Source organism: Asterias amurensis, chromosome 8 (assembly GCF_032118995.1).
Source record: "Asterias amurensis chromosome 8, ASM3211899v1".
Lineage (NCBI taxonomy): Eukaryota > Metazoa > Echinodermata > Asteroidea > Forcipulatida > Asteriidae > Asterias > Asterias amurensis.
The window spans coordinates 3,561,346-3,587,113 of record NC_092655.1 but is presented as its reverse complement, the minus strand read 5'-3'; the positions used below and the strand labels follow the sequence as shown (position 1 = coordinate 3,587,113).

General features: G+C 38.9%; 2 protein-coding genes across 7 annotated transcripts in view; both read left to right on the top strand.

Annotated features, from left to right (window-relative positions):
• Nucleotides 1-7,537, top strand: part of LOC139940570 (uncharacterized) — a 37,484-nt gene extending 29,947 nt beyond the window's left edge. For 3 of the 6 annotated variants that reach the window (XM_071936886.1, XM_071936884.1, XM_071936888.1), the window contains 5 exons: nt 76-873; nt 1,150-1,268; nt 2,173-2,253; nt 2,666-2,818; nt 3,561-7,537. In XM_071936886.1, coding sequence (XP_071792987.1) covers nt 76-873; nt 1,150-1,268; nt 2,173-2,253; nt 2,666-2,818; nt 3,561-3,671 — 1,262 coding nt within the window. In that variant the 3' untranslated portion in view covers nt 3,672-7,537. The remainder of the gene's footprint in view (nt 1-75; nt 874-1,149; nt 1,269-2,172; nt 2,254-2,665; nt 2,819-3,560) is intronic. The other 3 variants (XM_071936885.1, XM_071936890.1, XM_071936889.1) reach the window with 3 other exon arrangements.
• Nucleotides 7,538-8,835: 1,298 nt separating this feature from the next.
• On the top strand, nt 8,836-25,598 carry LOC139941148 (casein kinase I). Its single transcript, XM_071937597.1, has 7 exons — nt 8,836-9,158; nt 10,873-10,979; nt 18,410-18,536; nt 20,213-20,311; nt 21,041-21,180; nt 21,926-22,079; nt 22,732-25,598. Exons 1-7 carry the CDS (start codon nt 9,030-9,032, stop codon nt 22,978-22,980), a joined length of 1,005 nt encoding a protein of 334 aa, XP_071793698.1. The 5' UTR covers nt 8,836-9,029; the 3' UTR covers nt 22,981-25,598.
• Nucleotides 25,599-25,768: the final 170 nt, after the last annotated feature.

The window sequence follows — 25,768 nt, the reverse complement described above, 5'->3', positions numbered from 1 at the left end:
AGTGTCATAATTTTTAGTCTGAAGAACTTTTTAATGATTACTTACAGCGAAGTTATGATGTTTTCTATCAAACAGATACAACAAGAGGGTTGAAGACCAGAAGGTTACCCGAGCTTCCACAAAATGATTCTGTAGGTTTCCCATCACGTCCTCCAGCCCCTCTTCCGTCTAGTGGTGGTGGCCCTCCTCCAAGGCCCGTCAAACCCCCAGATCTCCACTTCTCGTCTTCGGATGAAGCCCTCCCTCCACCTATCCCGGTGCGGCCTCCTGCGTCACGATCTCCTGTTGAAACAATGGCCTTCACAACCAAAGTCCTTCCAGACCCGCCCCCTCAAACTGTACGAAACATTGTGAAAAGAACGTCGGGGGACCATGCATTTGGGATAAACACGAACAATGGTCCTCCGTTAGCAGTGAGTACAATGAAGCCACCACCACTGCCAAAGAATATACCAGAGACGCCCAACGGAAGTAGAGACCTGCTCAACACCGCTGCGAACAACAGCGACGGGATCGGCAAAATGTTAAACAAGTTTGAGAGGAAGGATGAACCGGAGATTAAACCACCTCAGCTTGCACCAAGGCCACTGCTCAAGAAGCCTGACCCCGCCACTAAGCCATCCCCTGCCCGAAAACCCTGGCAGAAATCTGTTCTCTCTCCACCACAGGAGGTGAACCTTCCCCTGTCTACCCCAACAAGACATACCCTGGCATCGGCTGACAACAGAGCAGGCCAGCCTCCGAAACTTCCATTGCCGCAGCCGTCCCCTCGGTCACATTTGCCAGATCCTGCTGACATTGAGAGAAACAGTGTGAAGCCAATGCCTCAAATTCCAGGCAAGGACCTGCACAAACCCATCAAGAAGTTTACACGTATGTATTGTATTCATTTTGGTTTTGTTTTTTTTAGGGGCGGGGGGGGGGGGGGGGGGGGAAGGCGCTGGGTTTTGTGAGAGAACATTTTGGTTTCAAAACTATATGGTACAGTCTTCCCAATAGCATTCCGCACTAATGCTGAAATTAGAAAACCTAAAGCTTTATTAGTTTTTTTGTTTTAAAGGATAGGAGGCCTGTTGTTCTAATGTATAGTTATGTATTTCATAAGTTTGACATTTATTTGTGTAAATGTGTAAAATCTTCTATGCGCAGCTCATTCAACAAAGGCTCATCCAGAAATTCCTAAAAAGAGTGAAGCTGTGGAAGAGAAAGTGCCGTCAAGGAGGGAGCCAGAGAAAGCGATCAGACAAGTTCCAGTGGTTCCTAAAATGGTAAGACTTGAACATTTCATTATTGGTAATTGCTCAAAATAATTGTTGGCTTAAAAAACTTTCTTTGCAATTCTTTTGTTTGTATATATATTTGGTTTGCGGTAACACCATGTGTGTATCTACTTGCCAGGTAGAGTTGTTCTTAGGGAACTGTCTTGCTTTATTCTACTGCCGTTGAGTAGAAAATCGGAGGTTAGGGAGACTTCTCAGGTCTGAAAAGAACTGTCCTGCTTTATAACTATTACCAGGGCGGATGGTATAGAAATTTGACTGGACTACTACTTTAGCTTATAGGATCGTAATAACTGTACTGCCGCTGAGTCAGTTCGGAATTGGTCTCAACGTTTCGACTAGCTTGCTCTAGTCATCGTCAGGAGACTGAGACTGAGACTGAAGACAGTTCCCTAAGAACAACTCTACCTGGCAAGTAGATACACACATGGTGTTACCGCAAACCAAATATATATTTTTTTTTTGTATTTGTCAAAAAAACCAGTATTCTCACTTGGTGTACAAGTGTATAAGATAACAAATCTGTGAAATATTGGGCTCAATTAGTCATTAAAGTTGCAAGGAAATAAAAGACAAAACACCCTTGTTGCATAGATTTGTGTGCTTTCAGATGCATGAGAAAGGCTTCATGCCTGACTCTTCCTCATATTCAAAGATTTAAAAAGTCAGTTTACATCAGAGGGAGCAGTTTCTCACAATTTTGTATACTATCAACAGCTCTCTGTTGCTCATTACCAAATAAGTTTTTATGCTAACACATACTTACCAAATGTGTCCATTGCCTTTGATGATAACCCCTTAGAGCATTCACACTTGTTCGTCTTTATTGTCCCTCGTGATCACTCACTCACTTATTGTACCTTTCCATTTTATTTCACGTCTTTCCTTGCAGAGTGATATGACTGGGTATCCATGGTATGATGCTAAGCTGAGCAGGGGCGAAGCTGACCGAATTCTCAAAGAAACTAAGAAGGTAAAACAATCTTGTGCCGGTCGAACAACTGCTGAGCCCCAACATGTTGGGAACTCAATATGCGCTTCCAAAACTAATACCCCTGGTCACTGGGCCATTTAATTCTTTCCTTAAACCATCTTAGCTCTCTGGGGATTATACAGCCTGTGCAACAAAAATTTGCTACTCTGCTAAATCAATCACAAGAACCATCTCTGCCCTCACATGTACCCATCTACCCCTGGTTAGAGAGAAGCATGTAGTTAAGTGTCTTGCTCAGGGACACAAATGTCCTGACTCCCGAACCCACACTCTGCTGAACAGAATCACAAGAGTTTGAGCTTCAGTGATCTTATCCGTACGGCCACGACATGCTAGTACTGTTTTAGTAGCCACTAACATTTAATGTTAACACTGAATCTTTCCTATCAAGGACGGTGCATTTGTGGTACGAAACAGCGCTAGGCCTGACGAAACTACCCCCTACTCTCTTTCACTCTGGTTCAACAACAAATCAAGAAACCTACACATCAGGCTGCGGAGTGACGGCAAATACGCCCTTGGAAAATTCAAAGAAAATGAACAGGTGAGACAATCAGTGACTGACCCCAGTATCCCATTGTGTTTTTTTTTTACAATCCAACAAGCAGAGCGAACAGGAAATGTAAAAAAAAGTTCTTTCTTTTTTCCCTCTTTTTTTTAAAAACAAAATCACAGGCATGTTACTCGTGTAGGGTTTGAATCCATGACTTTTGCAATTCTACAGCAGTATAATACGAATTAAACTACCGAGCTTAGGAAAGTGCCGAGTATACAGTTTTAACACACATAGGTGTACATGGTTAAAACCAATTAATATGCTTTAACCCCAATGCAAATTTCCATCTTTCAAAAGAAAGGTTCAGTTGTACTGAAATGAATTTTCTTCAAAACACAGCCAATATTTAAGTAAATTTTGTTTATGTTTTGACTAGTATTGCAGAATGAGGCACCACCAGTCGGTTGGTTGCGCTGTTTCCTGCTGGATGGTGGTTTGGCTGATTGTGTCCTCCCCGGGGTGGAACTTGGTTCAGTTGTAGATGAGGGAGGAAAACCCCAAATTGGGACAACCCATTCAATCATTTAGGGACTGAAAGCACAATCCACATTATCCAAACCATATTTCTTCAAAGGAAATTCTTTATTTTTTCACAACAGTTTATACTATCAACAGCTGCAGAGCTTCTCGGCGAGTGATTTTTTACAGTCATTAACGTTTGGATTATTCACCAGCCTATGACACCAACCTTTAAGCCTTCCTTTCTCTGTTTTTCCAAATGTCTGGTCAGGTATTTGACACACCAGTACTTCTGATCCAGTATCACATGACCACGCCTCTAATTCTGGCTGGAGATGAAGGCAAGACCTGCCTCAAGATAGCGGCTCCTAACTTCCGCTGATGAAGAGGAGACGAGTGTGCCACTGGAGAGAAACCAACTCTCCATGTGTGTTAATCAACTCAATCTAAACAGTGAAGTGCCTCTGTTGTGAGATGATATGTGTTACTATCACTATGAAAATCTTCTTCTTGAAAATGGAGTGAAAATCTACTTTTCTCCTTGAGATGGGTTTGAGCTTGGCTAGCTTTCCCTGAAATTATGGTGAAATTCACGGAGGAAGACTCTTTTTTTTCCTAGATAGACGATTTAAGGGAATCTTAAAGAATATTGAAAGAGAAATAGCTACAGATACATTAACGCTCTTATCCGCTTGACCATGACACTATATAGAGTTTGTTTTGCAATAACTCAGTAGAGATCCACTTGTCATAATTCATCTGTTTTCAGTAAGCAATTGGTTGTTCGATAAGACATGAATGATTATAACGATTTGAACTACCTGCAGATCCTAAAACGACAGCAGTGAGCAATCTATTGGCAGCAGGCAGACGAGTATCAAGTACTGCCGAGTACTAGAGCAGCTGAGTGGTACTCGATTACAAGTACTTGGGCTATCAAGCACAAGTACTAGTAATTTGAGTATTCTGATCTCCGAGTATTGTGTCCAACGGCTGAGTACCAAGTAATTGGATCTATGAGTACGATAAAAAGATGAGTACTTTATGAAAAAGGTTTTGCAAAATGAGGTCTTAAATATGACTTGTTTTAACCACTTCATATTGGTTATTCGAGAGAAGAAAAAAATTCCATGCTCACCCGCGGTTCTTTTTTCTTGGTAAATTTTTTGAGCTTCTGGAGTTATCAACATCCTTTGACTTGATAAAGGAAAGAGAACAAAGGTTGTTATAATTTGGCACCAGAATTTGATGCTGTCTTGTGAGAAAATATGAGTAAGAACTTATCGTGACTCACTACAGAACCTCGGCCGGGAGAAATGGTTTGCGGCAACTATTGTAGAATCATTTACATTGAATTTATATCTTTTATTTTTTTTAATTTTATGTAAAAGTGTATTGTTTTGATGGGCTGCTTTTGTGTAAGTTGTTTAAATTGAGTCTATCATTGTTTTTCCTTCTTTGGGACACACATACTGGTGTCCAAGCATTTTACCGCGGACAAAAGTTAGCTCTTGGCCTATAACAATAGTATAATTGCCTAAGAGTTTTAAAAGTATTCTACCAGAGAGATAATTATTAATCCTAAAGGGTCTATGTAACTTTTGTAGGACAAAAAAACACAATGTCCACAGATTTACACTAAACGTACACAGTTTGAAGATAATGATAGTAGAAAGCTTCCCTGAAAATATTACTTGCTGAGGTGCTGTAGTTTTGGGGAATTGAGTAGAACAGTATCATAAAAATAATTTTCGTCTCATGAGACGAAAATTATGTTAATAATTTACAAACGTATTTTTATGACATTGTTTTACTCATTTCTCAAAAACTACAGCACCTCAGTAAGTAATATTTGAAGGGAAGCTTTCCACTATCATTATCTTCAAACCCTGTAAGTTTAATGTAAATCTATGGACATTTTGAAAAAGTACCGAAATCCTTTAAGCAAAAAGACAAAATATGAAACGGTTACTTTAAAGAGCACATTCATTCCAAGAATATTGTTATAGAAATAGATCTCCAGATATCTGGTCATTTTAGTGCCAAAAACACATACATTGACTTCTCCGTCTTTTTATTTAAGGTTTGGTAATCACTTTTAAATGCAATTGCAATAAAAACTTCTAGTTAGAAGCCTACAACAGTTTTCGATCGAACTAGCCCTCTTATTTAGACAACACTAAATTTACAAAGGCAATTATGATGTTTTTTATATATTTTCAGTAAAATTTATCAATAAACAATCATGGTGTTTAAACAAACTTAATGGTAGTAATATTTTGTTGTCAATGTTGACAACCTTGGGTGTGTATAAGTGAAGTGTTTTGCAGGCAAAATCTTGTAAATTTTCAGATTTTTAGAATGCTAAAGGTGTCTATACTTAATTTGTAAGGATGAAAACTATCACTGTGTAATTTTAGTCAAAAAGCTTACTAAAATGAGAACTTCATACTCAACCCATATATTTATATCAAATAGTTCCCTCTGAAATGAAATTACATTCCGGAAAACTGTTTCTGAAAACCTATATTAAAAACTTAAAAACACACAACTGATTTCAATTACAACTAAAAGGACAATGTGCACATACACTGGATATTTTGTATCAAGGGTATTAAACGGTTTTCACTCTTTTATTTGATCTGGCTTGAAGGCATTTGCATAAAATAACAAACCTGTGAACTTTGAACTCCATTGGTCGTCGGAGTTGTGAGAGAATAATGGACGAAAAAACAAAACAAGTTGTGTGCTCCTTATACCGTGAATTCGAGACCTTAGCTGAGGTCTTGAAATCTATTCAAATATTTTAGTGAGAAAAAACGTCTTTCTCAAAAACTACGTTACTGCAGAGGGAACCGTTTTTCACAATGTGTTATCTATCAAGAGCTCCTATTTCTCGTAAACAAGGAATATTTTGTGCATTTTTTTAAGGCAATTACCAATAGTTTCCAGCTAATATAATCAGGAATGAAATCGTTTATCTTTCCCAGCTCGGCGAAAATATATATATTTGTTTACTGCAAAAACAAATTTAATACTTATTGCTTTAACTATGCTATTCTGAATGGCACATAAAGTCTCATTTATTTTTAGTTCGTTAGTATGCGTATCATATATTTAGTATTTTTCTAAACGGGGTTTGTGGTTGGGTGTTAGCAGATTTAATTATTAAAAATAGGAATTTGTAAAAGTGTGTAAAATTTTGTAAATAATTATTATGAACACAAATTGTTAACATATCATTCTAACTTTTGTTATACATTAGTTTTTAATGAAGTAGTTGTAAATAAATATAAGGTGTATGAATAGAAATGATCATGTTTGGCTTGGTAGAGCTGTGAGTGTGTAAGCTTACAGGGGTGTCTGTGTGGGGTATTTTAATTTTACACAAGAAACGTGTGAGGACGTCCTCGCTTCAACTAAATCAAAACATGATTGGAGAACAACTCATCGACTTATTCGATCGACATATTAAAACTCCTTATCAGTAATGCTTGTTACACTGTGTGTTCCTAATGAGGATTGTTCGATTTGCTCGATATTTTCGCGATATATTAAAAACGTGATCTTCTTTTGAAATGAAATGTTAACATAGTTTTATTGTAAAAAATTTCAGTCCTAATTACAAACAGTCAAATGGTACCAAAACAAAAGGTAAACTTTGCTAGCAATGTCAAGTTGTGTGGAACTTGTACAGCCTTCCCTGTCAATATTTAATTCCTGGATTAACCCAATAAAGAAGATGTAGTCATTAGGGATAATGGAGATCAAAACTGGACACCGGGAAATAATATGTTTGAGAAGTGGACATCATTTTTAGACGGACATCCACGAGTCGTGTCTTGTGTTAGTGACTAAGTGAACCTTGAACTGATGTCAAGATTCTATCAAACTACAAAATGACGTCGCCTTGGAATATTGTCGGTCACGGTTATTCAACACCATGCTTGGATGAAGGTCGAAATTCTTGCGAACGCAACTTCCGTGTCCCTTATAAATTTGGAGTCGTGCGCCCGTTTCGAAGTCTAGCCAATGCCCAAACCGGTGTGAAAGGAGATATGTCCATCATTTGCGAACTGTGTAGAAACTGCTTCGAAAAGGCCACCTTTTGGCCCACGTAAAAGCCATTGGGCACTTTCGGTAAACAGTATTTTCCAAAGGCCCACACTTCGTGTAACACAATTTGTATATAAAATAACAAACCTGTGAAAATTTAGGCTCAATCGGTCATCGAAGTCGGAAGAAAATAACGGGAAAACCCACCCTTGTTTCCGCACGTTTCGCCGTGTCATGACATGTGTTTACAGTAAATCCGTAATTCTCGCTATCGAGAATTGATAATTGTTTTAATGTTTTCTTAAAAAGTAAAGCATTTCAAGGAATAACATTTCAAGAGAAGTCTTTCACCATTGCTTTCTGTAAGCCCTGTAAGTTATTTGTAAATCTGTGATCTGTGAATTATTATTTTTTCTGTTTCGAAAGTGTATAATGACTTTAATTTCCAATATGAAGGATATCCGGCAGACAGATATGCCTGGGACACCGGAGCCCATAAAACCGAAGTTTCACAAAGGGCGATTATCTCTTTTATCATATCACTTCGCGACCGTCGTCCGAGTTTTTTTTTAAATAATTTATTAACGAAGCATTAATTAGTTAGGCAATAGTGACACTAAGCAAATTGAAACTAGGCCTATACCAAACAATAAATAAAACATTTAAAGCTATGTATAGAGAGCTGAGAGCTAGAGGGGGGCCTACGGTTCTGGAAGAAGCAGATGATACAGTTGTCTCGTCTTCAAAAAGTTACTTTCTCGGCTTTGGTTTGAAGTTTAAAATGTGTACTTTCACACTCAGAGATGATTTTACTGTAGGATTGAAACTAGTACACATTTCAGGAATATAATTGCTACTTCTGAGCCCCCCCCCCCCCCACCAGCCCCACCCAATCACCCCACCCTAAATTATCATTATTTTTTTGAAGAACAGGCGTGGGGTGTGGTTCTTTTGTTGTGAATTATTTGTCATAATTTGTTGTCACTTCTTCGGGACACAACTAGTCTTGGTCAGGGTCATTATGTGGGAGGTTTACGATCAAAAGAATTGCATTGAAAGGAAATATTACCCGCTCAAAAGGTTGAACTTTTGTTGGACAATGCACGGGGGAGCCCCACTTTATTTTACCCACAATGGTTTGTATAGTGTGAACATGGTGTGACGTATCCTGCATATTAAACGGAACTCGTATGCAAATTTGTGTGAATTGTCATCGCCGACGAAATACTTTCCTCGAGCAAATTTCGGTACAACTCTTTCATGCCATAGTTTAGTTCCCGAACGCATGAGGTACTCAGATATTAATTAAATATGACAAATATTCTGAGACAGGGTGTTATTTATGCTAAGTATTCTCGGGAAAGTTTTGAATGGGGCGTTTCCATATGCAAATCAGGTAATGTTGCCTCTAGCAACAAAGAAAAGAGGGCCGAGTTACTAGACTCCCACAATGCATAGCGCTCTCATTGTTTCCATATCCGTCCGTACAGCTGTAAAACCTGCACAGTCCAATGGGAGAATAACCCACATTAAAGAACTGTGCACAGTTTTATGCGTAATTCACAAAATGGCGAGCAGCAGACGTAGTTGGTGATTCACCCGTCCTGATATTTTTAGTCTGTAAATCTTCCTCTAACAGCCATATCTACGGAGTCTCTTTCCATTTCTACGGTCACTCCCGACCATGGCCACAATGACGAGTGCAAAATCCAACTCAGAATTTATGGTCGGTGGGAAATTCAAGCTTGTGAGGAAAATTGGCAGCGGATCGTTCGGCGATATTTATTTGGGCATCAACATCACAAATGGAGAGGTAAAGTTTGGAGTTCCTATTTCTTGTTTTTGACAACAAAGACATCCGTATGTTGAGTGAAATTGTTTAAATATTATGACGTGTGTTGTGTTATACTTATTAAATATAAAAATATGAACGTGTGAAAAGAGATACTGGACTATGATAATGATTCGACTTGTCGGGTTTGATTGAATTAGATATAAACTTTCATTGTACACAAAAGTGAACAACAAAAGTACACAATAAACGGAACAACATAGTAACATAACAGCCCCACTCCTTTATAGTTTTGTACAATCCTTCCTCCATGGTACAGTCATGGAGCACCTTGTGTTTCATTATCATTGGGCCTTGATACAAAACAACAAGTCATATCCTTTGAACTTCAATATGACAATCCACAATTTATAAATTATATGGGGCTAGTACGTACTACTACTAAGTACGTAGTAGTAGTCCTAGTAATTAAAATAATTATATTAATTAAATTAAATTATAAGTAGATTTAGATTTTTTTTTTAAGAAACAACAATCCTGTCTGTAGGTGTAAACACCCTTTTTTGAAAATAAATGTTATTTATGTCATTGCAGTTTATTGCTCACAGTCAAGTCCATTATAACAGCAGTAAAAAATATTATGAAATGAATAACTTGTCTTTTTATAAACAAATTAAAGGTAGGGCCTAGTCACTGTCCTTATTAGTTGCGATAACTTAACCCTCCTGCCGACGGCGTAACCAAAGGGTTACGAAGCAGACGCAATGTGAGCAGGGCGAAATGGTTAAAAACATACAATTTCGACAGCTAGTCAGCAGATTTGCTCCATTTTTACCACTTTTAAAAAATCATGACACAAATTCTAGAAACACGAACTTGATCCTCAATGTCTAATGAATCCTACAATATCACTCAAAACACCATTGAGGAAATAATTTGAAGAAAAGGCACAAAAACTTACCAGATTCACGAGCGAAAGACCCTGGTTGAAATTTCGAACCTGAGTGGGCGGAGCTTCGGCTGTTTGTGCACGTTACGGACTCGCTGCGTGTGGGGTGCATTCTGTATCCCTGCAACTGTTCAGCCGTAGTCTTGTACACGCGGTGAGATGCGGAAATCGGAGAAACAGAGCGCCCGCTAATGCTCGCTTATAACAAGCGCTTACAGTTTTTGCCGTGCATAGATCGGAACGCTGGTTGTGTGTGACCGCGCAACATCAATGGTCTTGGATCAAGACTACGGCTACACAGTTACCGGGATACACAATGCACCACACGCAGCGCTGAGTCGTTGACCCCCGTGACATGCACACACGGCCGAAGCTCCGCCCCCCTCAGGTTCGAATGTTCAACCTGGGTCTTTCGCTCGGAAATCTGGTAAGTTTTTGTGCCTTTTCTTCAAATTATTTCCTCAATGGTGTTTTGAGTGATATTGTAGGATTCATTAGACATTGAGGATCAAGTTCGTGTTTCTAGAATTTGTGTCATGATTTTCAAAAGTGGTAAAAATTGAGCAAATCTGACTTGCTGTCGAAATTGTACGTTTTTAACCATTTCGCCCTGCTCACATTGCATCTGCTTCGTAACCCTCCGGCTACGCCGTTGGCAGGAGGATTACGTTATCGCAACTATGTCCTTATATAAAAAAGACTGGACAAAGCTCTGAAGTATAAGATGAAACTGTCTTTTAGGAAAAGTGTTTAACGTAGAGGTTTGTTTCTTTATCTTCCTTGCAGGAGGTTGCGGTTAAACTAGAGTCACAAAAAGCAAGACATCCCCAGCTTCTATATGAAAGCAAACTTTACAAAATACTGCAAGGAGGTACTGGTATCCCGCACATAAGGTAATAAATGGCGCCTTCCTTCTTCTTACATAATCCTTTACTGTAGAGTAAAACTTTGTTCCCATTTGACTTTTTCTTCTGCTGCCATGCAGAAAGCTACCGTGACTGGCCTTTGTGTACAATATGCATTCCCACCTGTTTGCATAGCATTTTTACAGCGTGGTCGTGGTAGGATTACAGCGCGGAGTTATTCCCATTGTACTTTGGCCTTTAGCGGCCCTGTTAAAATACCGTGACTGCGCGGAAACATTCTGCAACCTCTTTTGGTCTGTTACTGTCTGCGTCCCCATTGGATTTAATTTTGTCGTTCTACAGAAAAGTGTCAGTACTTTAAACCCCCAAAGAGTCCAATGTGACCATGGCTAAACTCAATGTTCAAACTGTTGCACGCTTACACACTGATTTTGGTGCCCTTATTGAACTTTGCTCTTAACGTGGCACATCAAGTTTCCTCTGGTACACTGTACAGTAAGTGGTAAAGTGTACTTCTATTGAAATTGCAAGCTTGTTTTGAAACCTTGCTGACGGCACCACAGCAAAAGCGAAGAGCACCATGGCAGTTACTGCGTGTGCCGTGGCTTATTTTGAGGCCTGGCATGCAGTTACTCAGTCAAGCAGATTCAAACAAAAAACTTCAAACAATAAGCTTGTGCAATGAAAACAGTGTAGTCTTGTTAAAAAACTGTTGAAAATGATAGGCATTATTTGCATTCAAGTTAGTATCGCACGTACAGTGTATACATAATTAGTTTCATGGTCTTTGAGTCTGGAAGGTGAGCTCGTACGAGAGTCAGCTGTTCATGCACATTGGTTATGTACATTAAGTCCCTATTTATTTACTTGTTTCAGGGTGCCAGTATCAGTTTGTTTTGTGTTTGCTGGTACTGGTCGTTCAGTCGATGAAGGACTCGCACCATGGTCAGATTTGAAGTAACACCCATACAATGTATACAGTGTATATCACCAGAGTTTCTAACAAGTCAACTCATGCAACTTTCATATACGTTTAATATATCATGTTTTTTTCCCCTTCATGATGAGAAAACAGTTATGGTACAAACTTAACACTGTAGCCGCTCAGTTTCTGTCAACGTACAGTTTATTGTACATTTTGCACACTTAGCAGTGGTCCGCTGGCCAAATGCCAGTTAAAGCGCCTTAGGACCAGTCAAAGTGCACCCCAATTGGTCAGTCTGGCTAGTTCAGTGACAATTAAAGCTTTCCATTTTTCATTTGAAAGAAGGACTAGTGGAAAAGTTGATGGATTGGATTAGTAAAATGGCAAGCTACAATGTAACTGGTCATGATGGCCAATCTAAAATCTTTTAGAGCAAACCTTTGTGCCAGTACATAGTGCATCATAAATATAGTTGTATGTGTCACCGAAAAATGCCAATTATTCATTGGCTACTAGACTGTTAGTGTAAGTTCCTTGCAACTTGGTTCTGAATGATTTCAAGTTGTACTTTACACATGAACACCGAGCCTCACCATTTGCACACCAACTAGGGCCTACTGTTTGTGTGATTTTGTGAGCATTTAAAGGAAAGGCACATGTGTAACATTGTTCTTTGGAGGAGAAAATTACTTCCAAATCTGTAGTTTTGGATGACCACACCCTGCCACCAAGTTTTTATTGCCCATATTTTCAACATGTATTGTCATTCTTTCTGGTTAATGACAGGGATTACAACCATTCACACACACTCAACAATAAAATGAGCATTTGTGATATTCACATTATGAAAATTGGGAAAAAATGTGAAAATTTTACACAAGTAGGTTGCATACTTCAGTTTTAAGTAGCCCCCTAAGGCCAGTTGAGGATAGGTGTTTACTGTTTCCTAGCCTGTAGCACTGGCAGTAGGTCTACATAAATGAGCAAACAGTACGAGGCTATGTACGTAAATGTACAATAGGTACGAGATAATGTACGCTGTGCCAGTTTTCTATTGTTTGTAATGTAGGATGAGCCTTGTCTGCACAGTCCTTGATTTTCACTATTGATGAGGCATAGCAGTTTTTCCTCGGGTAGCAAGGGTCACTGATATAATGAGGAAAATGTAAATTTATATCAAAACCTGGCAAAGGGCACACCTGCAATTAAAGGAACACGTTGCCTTGGATCGGACGAGTTCGTCTATAAAAAGCATTTGTAACCGTTTGTTATAAAATGAATATGGTTAGAAAGATGTTTTAAAAGTAGAATACAATAATCCACACAAATTTGCCTCGAAATTGCGTGGTTTTCCTGTTACTTTGCGAACTAACACGGTCGGCCATTTATGGGAGTAAAAAATTTGACTCCCATAAATGGCAGACCGTGTTATCCGACGATGTAAAAGGAAAACCGTGCAATTTTGAGGCATGTTTGTGTGGATCATTGTATTCTACTTTTATGACATCTTTCTAACCATATGCATTTGATAACAAACGGTTACAAACCCTTTTTCAAAGACCAACTCGACTGATCCAAGGCAACGTGTTCCTTTAAGCATCATAGGGCACTCAAGACCTGTGTGCACAATATGTTGAAAGTATGCCACAGAATTTCAGGTTGAAACACCAGTGCATTTTCCTTATTGTGCATGTGGGTGGACATCTGTAGTTTCATGAGCAATGATGTGTGTTGCAGACCAATATTATGACTGTATAGTGTACGTACATTTGTTCACTGTACGTGCAGGTTGCCAGCCCACAGTTCTTGGCAACTGCGTATGAATCTTTTCCACTGAACTGGATCTGACTCATCGACTCACAGTGCATTGTTCAGTGGGCAAACTCAGACCTCAGACTGGATTCTCCCCTAGTCAGTGTAGCTCCATTGACTCATCGATATAGATCAGTCTACTGGTTTGGCACTGGCTGTTGTATACAGACACAGTGTAGGCGTACCATTCACCTTCCTCTCCTCAAACATAAAGGCCTAAAGTATTTGAAACATGCTTGATAGTGTTACTTTACATGTATCATCTTGTGCTCATAAATGTACCATTGCATGCATCAAATATGCATTGTATGCAAATATAGATTTTTTTAATTCATCCTTTTAGATCTATCAGCTGTCTGCAAGGCTGATTACAATTACTGAATCAGATTTTGTTTAAATTAATTGTCATATGTTCTTGATTCACTTTTGTTAAAGGTTACAATTTGAAATGCATGCTCAATAAAAAAATTAAAAAAACATTCATGATATTTGTTATTATGAATGAACTTAGTGTACAATTTGGTGTATTGGTACAACAGAACATAACAAATGTACCTCTTCAATACAATTACCAATTTGTGAACACAATCATTGTTGAAACCCATAAGTCAATATGCTCGAATGAATGAAAATAAATTCACCCTCCCCAAGAAAAAATCCACATAAAAGCCTGTCATCCCTGACAACCAAGTCGACCAGGAGGTTCATGTAAAAGCTGATATTTGCCATACAATCATGACCACTGAAAATGGTTGTTCCCGTAATTTGCCTTCAGAACTGAATCTCACAGGAAAATGATTCACTCAGAGTTCTGCCTGAGGTTCTATTTTTATGGTAGCACAAAAGACATGGTACGATACGATTTAATAACATGGAAGGTCTTCCAATTGAAGGCTACAGGTACATATACAAAACATGGTTGGATCATCAGGTTTCTCCCAGGCACAAGCTACATGTATTGTAGTGTATTTGGGGCCAATACGCCTGATTTGCGTGCCGGTACGCATACATTTTAGTTGATACTTTTAACACAAAACATAAAATGAAAACCATCATTAACCAATCTACAAACTTAAAAACTTTTTTAGGATTTTACCACCTGTCCCGATCAGAAATGATTGGTGCACAAAGGATTGTGAGTGAAAAGTCCAAGCAATATCGTCAACCATCATGGCACGCTGGTTTTGAAGCAATGTTGTACACAACACTTACACACTGGCATTACATCAGGTGTACATGGTAGGCAAACACAGAATTCAAATCTTGGCAACTTAGCTTTTCTGTAATAGTACTTTTACAGGCCTGAAGCCGATTTCACGAAACGCAAGGATTAATCATAACTCAAGTTAGGACGAGTAACCTGTCCTACCTTAGGATGGGTTCAATGCACCCTACGTATTTGTATACGGATCTGAACCTGTCCTAAGATTAATCCTAAGTTAGGAAGAGTTTGGTGAAATCGAAGGCTGGTACTTCAAGGAGGCAATGAAAGCGATTGCCTCCATACCCCCTGGTCATTGCCTCGGTGCCCTCAAATGCTATGTAGAAATTAACAATATCCTCACAGGGTGCCCTTTTACCACGGAGAGAAAATGCCTTGGTGCCTTTACACTTGAATAAATTAAGCATACCAGCTGACAGGCCTGTGCTTTGTGTACTATTATTATCCACTTAAGTACACGCTTAATGCATTCTATTGGCTATTGCATGTTATATGGTGTGTACACTATCATGTCATGGCCTACATGTACAATACACTACATGTACATCAGGTAACTGTAGATGTATTCAACAGTATTTTTATTGATTACACGTCAAAGGTCAGATGTCCCAGTTGCACACGCCCAGTCAAAATAACAATGATGTTGCACATTGTGTATTGTTATTGTGCATTGTACACATTGTGTAAGTATAGGCTAGCAACGAAGTGCCTTTAAAATACAAAATTGTATCAGCTCACAAATGAAATGCTTTCTTTTAAATTAAATAAAGTGAAATGGGAGGGTTAGGGCAAACACCATCATCAACTATAATGATTCAGTACTATGAATTGATCTTAAATAGAAAATTGAAAATTCTGCAAGCTCCTGTTCAGTCGAACCATTTGGACATGTTAGACAAATATTTTCACCAAAATTCATTATGAACTCATGGAAATAGATTACATTACATTGTATTTTTCCTTTAAAACTTAATTGGATACAGTAACAAGCAATTGTACCTACAATATTTGAAACAATTGTATGTAATCAAGTAATGTGTAGTGTACACAGTAAAGATGTACAATCTTGATATAATTTGACCCCCACTGCTCTATTGTGATGTAAACATCACACTGAGCACCGTCACCTGGCGTTTGCGTATATTTATGCATACTGAACGGCCAATCATGGGTGTGTCTGGCTGCTGCACTGCATGCATTAACCAAAGAGACCGGTTATCCAGGATTTATCCAAGACCAGACTGTTATGGGCTTGCCCGTAACCTTGAACCAGAGTGAACTTAGAGACCATGAAGTGATTATAGGACCATCTAGGACCCAGACTCTTGAGGAATGAGTAGAGCCAAACAATGACTGGAGTACTGCTGAACAAGTCTAGCTAATTTGTAAGGTCATCAATAGTTCACCCCAAAAGCTCCTTACTGTTTTGACTGCTAATAATTGAGAAAACATCCTGTGATATTGTAACAACCACAAAATTAAAACCACAAGTTCCTATGGAAATATCTTGAATATCCAATGTTAAAGCAAGTAGTGACTTCAAATGACCTTAGGCCAAGTAAAACAAAAAACAGTTTCTCTTCTTAGGGAGGCTGTTTTTATTCACACAATCCAAGCTGGCAGACTTCATTTATCCAAGAGATTTTCATTGGAATACGTAGACTTTCTTTGTCTCTCATTAAAAAGACAAAGGCCACCTTACCAAAGGAAATGGTTAAATGAGAAGACTTTGAAAATAATTTTAATAGTACAAGTTCTGCACGTACTGCACGTAGGCCAACTATTTTTTCTTCTTCTTTGGATCAACAAAATGAATCAATCACATATTCCAGCAGCCATGAAAACAGGGTGTGGGTAGGGACAAGAAACAAGTTCTTTTTGTTGTTTGGCCTTACATCATGTCAAACATATGTAATTAATTACCTATTGAGGACAAAAGTATTGAAAAAAAAACCAACCAATTACATGTAGGCCAAGAAACACAGTCCATTCACGTATCGTTTTTTTTAAGCTACATCCTTTTTCCCCAAAAGACTCAACTTGTCTGTACTATCACTTTGACTTAGCACCATTCTTTCAACCATGGATTTAATGACTCATACTTTAGACTTATAAATTCTAGAAAGCCAGCATAAATCTGGCTCTTTCCTTGCTCATTCTTAGAAAAACCCACAACAATCAACTGTTTACGTGTGTTTTGACTTGGCATTATACATTTGTACGTAGATGTTTTTAAAAAGTCAAACAAAGTGTACATTATTTTTTTATTTTGCTCTTTTATTGACCTATCTCAGAAAGAGACCAGGCAAAATACGCAGACCATTTCCACCATTTTGCGGATCAATTTATTGAACATTTTGGACACAAAATGAGGCGCAGGACAGGTCACTTATCTAGCCTATTGGCATACCACAAGCGAAGAGTTTTTAAAGCAACACTGCCATGTCACGTTTCACAACAAAGAACCCAAATTCATATGAACATAATAGTACCACAGTCCACCCCCTTTTTGTTTTGTTGTGATTATGCACAGAATTTTAAATGCTATAAATATCCCTTTACATACAGCTGTGTCAATCAGTATGTTACTGACCAAAATTTTATGTCATTTACATTTTGCTTGGGACTGGTATTTAGCTGAGGTTAACTTAGCAACAATTGGGGAAGTCTTGGCCGACTAACTAACTTTATTAAGAAAGGATTTTACCAGCTCTACACAATTGGGCTGAGGGGGTTACGTTCTACATGGTAGCAAGGCATTATGGGAGGTGCAGGAACAAGGTTGGGAAAGTCTAGCTCTCTACCTTGGGACCTTTTTGGCATCTGAGTAGGTTTCAGTTCATCATGCATTGTCCATGATCAGATCCAACGACACAATGACTTGCATGGCTTCATCTGCGTAACATGGAGGTTTTGGTTTCATGGTCTGGGATTATATGGGAAATTCTAGTCATTGGAAGTTTGCATTGGGTCAAGGAGAATATCAACGATGACGTTTATGTGGATGTTTTTACGTGATCACATGCTGCCATCTGCTCACCATCTGGGGCCAATTTCATGGCTCTGCTTACTGTAAGCAAAGATTCGGCGTTTACAGAAGCAGAGAATTCTGCTCATAGGATAACCATTCTCCGCTTACTTAGCAAGGGCCAAAGTGAAGAATGCTTAGTTAATGTGGAGAAAGCACACACATGCCAAAATTACCCACATTACTGTGAAGTACGCTTGACGTACACAAGGATGTCGTACATGTACATGTAAGCACAGAATTCCCTGCTTCCCTGCATCACTAAACTCTGTCAGGAAATAAGGGGTAGGCAGTATGAGGTGCTGGAATGAAGTACAGAATTGAACCCACTGGAGCTTATCTGTGGCATTATGGCGTGTTGCCTTCTTCGTGAAGGACGACTTTGAAATAAAGAGGAACATTGAATACTTTCCAGCAGAAAGTCCAAGTGAAATAACCCAAAATTGTTTTTGTTGTTACTCTGTTCTCAGGTGGTTTGGCACAGAAAAAGACTACAATGTCCTAGTTTTGGACCTACTAGGTCCCAGCTTGGAGGACCTCTTTAACTTCTGCAGTCGCAGGTTTACGATGAAGACTGTTCTGATGTTAGCAGACCAGGTAGGGATAGTTGTCCAATCACGGGGAGACTTTCTGGGACGATAGAGGGCGGCAGACGTACTGGGTAAATCCAATGTTCTCAGAATTATGCGCATGTTCAGAACTACGCAAACAATGGAAATTTACCCGGTAAGTCTACTGCCACCTATCTTTGGAAAGTCTCCTATCCTACATGGCGTGTTCTGGCTGAGCAGATAAGAATACTGGACTCAAGCTGCAGTCCAGTGCTGCAGCAGATACTTGGTTCAAGACTCTCCTGTGTGTTACTATAAAAAAGAGAGCACGCTCTCACATCACTCCGAGAACCGTGACACAGTGGTTCTTGGGGTATAAGCGGTCGATGGTGAGAGTGAGCCCTCTTGTGCTGGTATCAGGAGAATCTTGAACCAAGACAAACCAGCAAAGTGTTGGTTCAAGCCCTTGTCGTGACACTTGTGTCCTAAAGCAATAACAATATTTAAAATTTATATTGCGCCCCTTACATACAAAATGATCAGAGGCGCAGAACACATGTTAAAAAGCACCTGGAGTGGAAGAAAAAGACAAAGAAAAAAAGACTGGTCACCAGGCCAGTGCCCAAACAGAAGTATGGGGATACGTCTGTCCCGCCAACAGAGAACTAATTAATTACTTATTACATAGGCCTATCTCTGCAGGCATCGGTATTGTTTTGACCTTTTCAGGAGACAGACGCCTCTAACCCTATCTATGCTAAAATTCAAACTAACTGGCAAGGTGACCATAGAAGAAGACAAGGCACTTCCCTCTGAAATACAGTCAGATCCATGAAAGCTGTATCAGAAAAACGTATGCAACAGCTGAGTTAAGCTGTTACAACCCAAATTTAGGACATTGTGTTTACATGCTGCAAACTGCAACGTTTTTCACTACTATCTCTCGACCCCTGAAGAATGAAGCCCAATCTTTCACAGGGGTGTTACTTCATGTATATTGGTTGAATCACACAAAACATGAACACTGTCTGCGACTATTTTGTCAACTGTACCGATCCTTTATCATAAACCTTAAACAATATTGGTCCTTGATAAGATACGTTTGTACATGTATGTCCTACTGCCTTTCTTATTGTGCCCTTGCCCACACAAGTACGTGCGTACTTTGTCCGACATACAAGTATGTCTGTCATTGCCCATGGCCGTCTTAATTCCAGGGAGTTCATTAGTGTCCATGGTGAAAGTCTATTTGACATTTGTACAAGGCTTAATTTGTGTTTTACTAATCACAAATAAGCATGATTAGTGAGTACCCACGGGTTTTTTTTGGCCTGTTGGTTTCAACTTTAGCACTGATATCTAGCCACAAAATCCATGATTTAAAACTAACTGTGGTACATATTTTAGACAAGCTCTGTGTTTATTTGTACAAAGTAAATGAATACTTGTGCACGTGACATCACACTTTGCTTAACAATTAAGACTGTGTTACAAATCTGGTCAATTTTAGCTCTTTTTGAAATCAGTTCCTGGGCTTAACCAAATTAAGCAATAGTTTGAGCAATTGTTTCTGCTAAAGCAGCTCCATGAAATCAGTCCCTGGTTTTTGCTACAGTGTAAACACACCATATAAAAAATAAAAACAATTGTAGAAATTTAATCTACACACTGTACTGGTTGTGTTTATGTTGAATGTTTTTGATTTGTGTGTTTACTTTGCAGATGATCAGTCGTATCGAGTATGTCCACATGAAGAATTTCATCCACAGGGATATCAAGCCAGATAACTTCCTCATGGGTATTGGCAGACACTGCAATCAGGTACAGTGTGATGTTTAAAGCTTTGCATGGTGTGAATAGTAAACAATCTCGCTCAGGCCTTATACTTACCGGAGGCGGTAGCATCCATGCTCCCTGGTCATTGCCTTGGTGCCCTTTAAATGTTTAATTTGACAATTTCCTCATAAGGGTGCCCTTTACCTAAAGACAATGCCTTGGTGCCTGTGTCCTTTCAAAGATGAAGCACACAGGCCTGCTCTCTCTCTCTCTAGTCCTAGACCGAGGTCGGAATCATGATGAGATTTCCCCATCCTTTTCTATCCCTGATTAACTTGGAAAGATCAGCTGGAAGCACCCCAATGTCTCTGGCAACTTGATTGTATAGCTGAGCTTCTGTCTTCCCCTTTGCCTTCTTCCATGATTTGGTTACCAGGTGATAAGCTGAGAAACAGAATAAACTATATAATAAGAATAAACTATAAATAAGAAACTTGCGGGTATAACCATGAACTCAATCTCTGTTGAGGGAGTATTGGCTCTAAAAAGGGCAGGTTTGTTCTCAACGTTTCAAACCGTATACTTAGCTCTTCTTCAAGAGAAAAAGAAAGCCCAAATAACATACTCAAAAGAGATTTACATACGATCCAAATATTATTCTCAGGAACAGTGTGTCTCTACATGTATATGTAGCAATCTTAGTTTGTGCTTTCCCTTGTTGCTATTTTTAAACAAATTATAATCCGTATTCTGTGTTGTTTTTTCCTTCAACAGCTCTTTGTGATAGACTTTGGGCTTGCCAAGAAGTACCGGGACGGACGAACAAAAGTACACATCCAATACAGAGAAGATAAAAACCTAACAGGGACCGCCCGATATGCCAGCATTAATGCCCATCTTGGTATCGAACAAAGGTAAACATTAAGAGTGGTTGTTCTCTGACCATCAGACTCATCAGTTTTAGATTTTGAAAGTCTCTGTCGAGGGAGTGGAGGCTTAAGATCGTAAAAAGCTCCCCCAAACTGGTCCCCTGTCTTTATCCACAAGGATAAAGTGGGGACTGGTCTTACAGGCTCAATGAGATGAAAATTATGTTTACCAGAATCAGGCTACCATGCAAAACGGAATGTCACATGTACAATGTCTGACTGGTATCCTGCTCATTTTTGCTGGGAAGAAAATGGTTGAGCAGCTCTAGTTGCGATATCAAAACCCTCCTCCCGCTGTCAGGAGGAGGTGTACATTATCACAACTAGAGCTGCTGAACCATTTTGGAACAGGGCCTGGGCGTGTCTGGAAAATTGTTCATGTCATCAAATACTGCAGAGTACGATTTGAATGCTTTGCATGGTGGAAGTATAATGTAACTAAGAGAGGTTTGCGGTGTTACACCATGCGAATATCTCTTTTGAGAAGTGCTGGTTCTGAAAAGAATCTGGTGGTTAATGACTCAACGTTTCGATCTAAACGTTGAGATCGAAATACAGAGTCGTTAACCAGAGCCAACACTGCTCAAAAGAGATATTCACATGGTGCTACTGCAAACTCCTCTTAGAAGTTTGTCCTCTTAATTGACCACCGCCCCCAATCCAGCTCTCACAGGGCATAACCAAACATTCCCCTTGACAACTTCTTCTTGTTTCTTTATCCATCTTCCAGTCGGCGAGACGACATGGAGTCGCTAGGGTACGTCCTGATGTACTTCAATAGGACCAGTCTACCGTGGCAAGGTCTTAAAGCCGCAACCAAGAAGCAGAAATATGAGAAGATTAGCGAGAAGAAGATGTCTACACCTGTAGAGGTGCTCTGCAAGGTCAGTTTTGGTCAACGCGTACACCCTCTCCTTACTTCCTGCGAATGAGAAGCAAATCTTTACGTCACATGGCTGTTTTCGTAGGGAATGTTTCGCAGCAGTTGAACTGTTGTGAATTTGTGATGTCAAAATTTGTTTTGCCTTCGCAGGAAGTATGAACTGGGCTTTAGTTGTCTCATATTGTAGTTTTCAATTCTTGAGTCCAAGTCCCAAGCTCAAGTCCACAAATTTATAAAGAAGGGTTTTCTGCTTAAAAAGCTGTGTGAAATTAGCCCAATATTATATCAAGCAGTCTAGTTTATTGGACCCAAGCTCGGGTGTTGTCAGCAGCAGAGTCTGTGTTTGATACCCATCATGACACCTGGAGCAAGGCACTGAACCATAATTGCTTTGTACAAAAATTTGGAATGTAGTTCATTTTGCTCTACCAGCCAGTCTCCTAGTGGATGATACCTACAATGTATGCCTACATCCTGACTGACTGTGTAGGGGGTAACCCCTGTTTCAGTCCCGGGAGTAAGTTGGCCCCACCCCAACTTTTTGTTAAACAAAAACCGAACCAGTTTTGTTTAACTTTGCAGTGAAAAACATTCTACACCTTCCTTAGTAGTACTTTGTTAATGACATGTATAATATTGTGTGTGTTAAACAGGGCTTCCCTGCAGAATTCGCCATGTACCTTAACTATGCACGTGGACTGCGATTTGACGAGGGACCTGACTACATGTACCTGCGGCAACTGTTCCGTATCTTATTCCGCACCTTAAACCACCAATATGACTACACCTTCGACTGGACCATGCTGAAACAGAAGGCGTCATCGCAAGTCACGTCCCAGGGGAACGTTGGCACTGCAGCGGGCACCAAGCACACTGAAAGCAAAACTAAGAGTAAACGTTGAAGGGTGTCGTTGCTTGTCCTTATTTTACCGCATTTTTTTCCCTCTCTACTTCGGCACACTGTGAAGACTTAAGTTTACGAAAGAGCTACTTACTTAGCTTGATCACTTAACCCGTCTCACGTGTCTTAAAGTGGGGAGAATGATCCCTTGTAGACAATATGGTCACATGGAGGTAATGCACATTTTGATTTGGATTCCACCCACTATCATGACCGTCTTTTACCGTCTTCAAAGACGCATTTTTTTCTGCATCCCGACCGATTCTCAGTGGTTTCAAATTTTAAGATCCAACAGGGTAGATCAGGTAGCCCCAAAGTTCTTAAAAACAAATGAAAATGAAGTCAAATGAGCACAACCAATTGAATCCGGTGGTGTCAGAAATGATGCATTGTCTTGTGTTTTGTTTACGTATAAATATAAAATGTTAATATTATATATACTGAAACAATGTACATGTAAGTCTTCAAGTAATCTTTGTAATAATGAGTAGGGCTTTTCATAATGTACAAACTTTTAACAGGTCTCATTTTCAGTCGCGGTAGATGTTTCAGTGAAAATTTTAAAAAGATTTCAGATCTTTTTTTTTCATGAAACATGTTGATTCGCATGCCACAAATATTAGAGAAAATAAAGCACAACAGAAGCTTGTAAGCTTAGTAGTCTGATCTACTAAGATGACTTTCCAGGTCTGTTTTTAAATAAATATTAAGATTTTACATCCTCAGACTTTGACCTGATGTGGGTATTGTCTCTTTTTGTTTCTTCAGAACAATGAGTTAGCCCAATATCTCTGCATGTCATAAACGTTTTTATAGGTTTTCCGTTGGGTTTTGATATTGGAATTCAAGCGACACTGTACAATGAAAGGTGCATCCAACGTTCATTTGGCCTTTTATCTGAATCGATGAGACGCCACTTATACAAGTGTAGTTTACTAACAGCTCACCCATTTTTCATACAGATATTGAGAGAGAAAGCGATAATACTGAGAAGTAGTCATCTTCTCAAAGGAAAAGCTTGAATGTGCATTAATATTTTGTGGCATTGATAATTTAATATGCGAATACCTTCCTTGTAAATAATCCATAATCAGTGTATTTATAAACAGTATGATGAGCACCACAAATAGTAAATTATTTGTGTTATTTCCTTTCCTGTTTATTTTTTTTTTTCGATTTTTGTTCTCCAAAATCACTTCCAATTTTTGATAATATCTTCAGCCTCGATTGTTTACTGTATCTAAAGGCACTGCTGTACGACTTGCTACAAATATTGTATCATGCTCTTTTGCATTTTCGCTGTATTTAGCTTTGTGGGTGAGGGGCATTTTGTATGGATGAGGTGTGGTCACCTCTCTGAGCAAAGGGTGCTCCTGTTTTGAGAATCAGTAGCTTTTGCGGCAACTTCTTGGAGGGGCATTAGGTTCAAGATCGGGGCAACAGGAACTGGTCGCCCTGCCCGCCTTGAAACTTTACGCCTGTTGATACTCGTAGTATATTATAATTGCAAATAGTAAAGGAGATTTGATGTGTTCCAACAGCGGATAGGAACATTTCTATGACGAACTTGTTAGGTTACTTATGTGAGTTGATTAATGTTATTTGCAACAGATATTAATTTATTGATGAATCATGCAAATGTGATAAATGATGATTTTTTTTCCCTTCAATTGTTTGCATGGATTGACTGATATAATACAGGAGGCTGAATTGCTCAAACATTCAGCGTTACTAATAACTTTGTGCAGCATCTTTTTTATCTTGTGTCGTCATTATAATGTATACACTTTTAATTTCTTTGTTTCATCTTTGTTTAGTTATTATTTTTCTCTTAAGAAGTAGACATGTCATAAAATAAAACAAGATCTTTTGTTCTCTTTTTAAAGTGAAAACTTGTTTTTAAATGGAGAGATTTTTAAGAGCATATTGAAGAGGTTGTTGAGCTTTAGTTAGCGGAATAGTACACTCAGTCCAATTCCTGTAGCTCTGAAGAAGTAGTTGGTGTTTTTTTGTACCAACACATTAAAGGAGCACTCTGCACCCCCTTTAAACTAGTTTTATTGTTCAGACAACCATGACCGCTTTCTATCGTGAGGTGCTTGACATAAGTTAAGGGTAAACTTTATTAGATGTCCTTTATGTTATTTATCACTTCTCTATTATAAAACCTTATTTATATCAGTTGCAAGTGAATGGTTTTTTTTTGTCTCTGTTTATTTATACCTTTTCTGAGTTTTTTCTGTTTTATTTTCTCTGTATGTGTGTGTGTGTGTGTGTGCTGCTGTCAGAGGTTTTTGATGGCTGCAAAGATGATTTGATTGGCATGTGTAAATACAAAGTAAAACCATCCATACGGACAAATCCTCACGTTTTAACCGAGTAAAATTCAAACTCCTAAATTTTTCAAATGTTTTTACTTTCGTAGATGCTTTTTTCAGTTAAAGCTGTTGAAATATTTTCATCAGCATGATTCCTATTTTCGATAATGAATCTTGTTTGTTTTTTTTGTAAGGGGAGGGGGGTTTGTTGATTTGCACATACAAGGATTTTCTTAATATGGAGTAAGTTTTGTTGATAAATGTGAAATAAAAGTAATCCTGAAAAGGTGTTTAAAAAATATTGATCTGCATTTTTTGTGGACTTATTGTGTGTGTGTCGAAATTACAAATTTGGAACTGGTGTTGTATGTTTGAGCCTCCCCTCTCATATGGTAGGGTTTAATGCTACTTAGAAGCAAATTCAATCACAGATTTTATCTTCTTTAATAGGATTTAAGTTCATGTTTACCT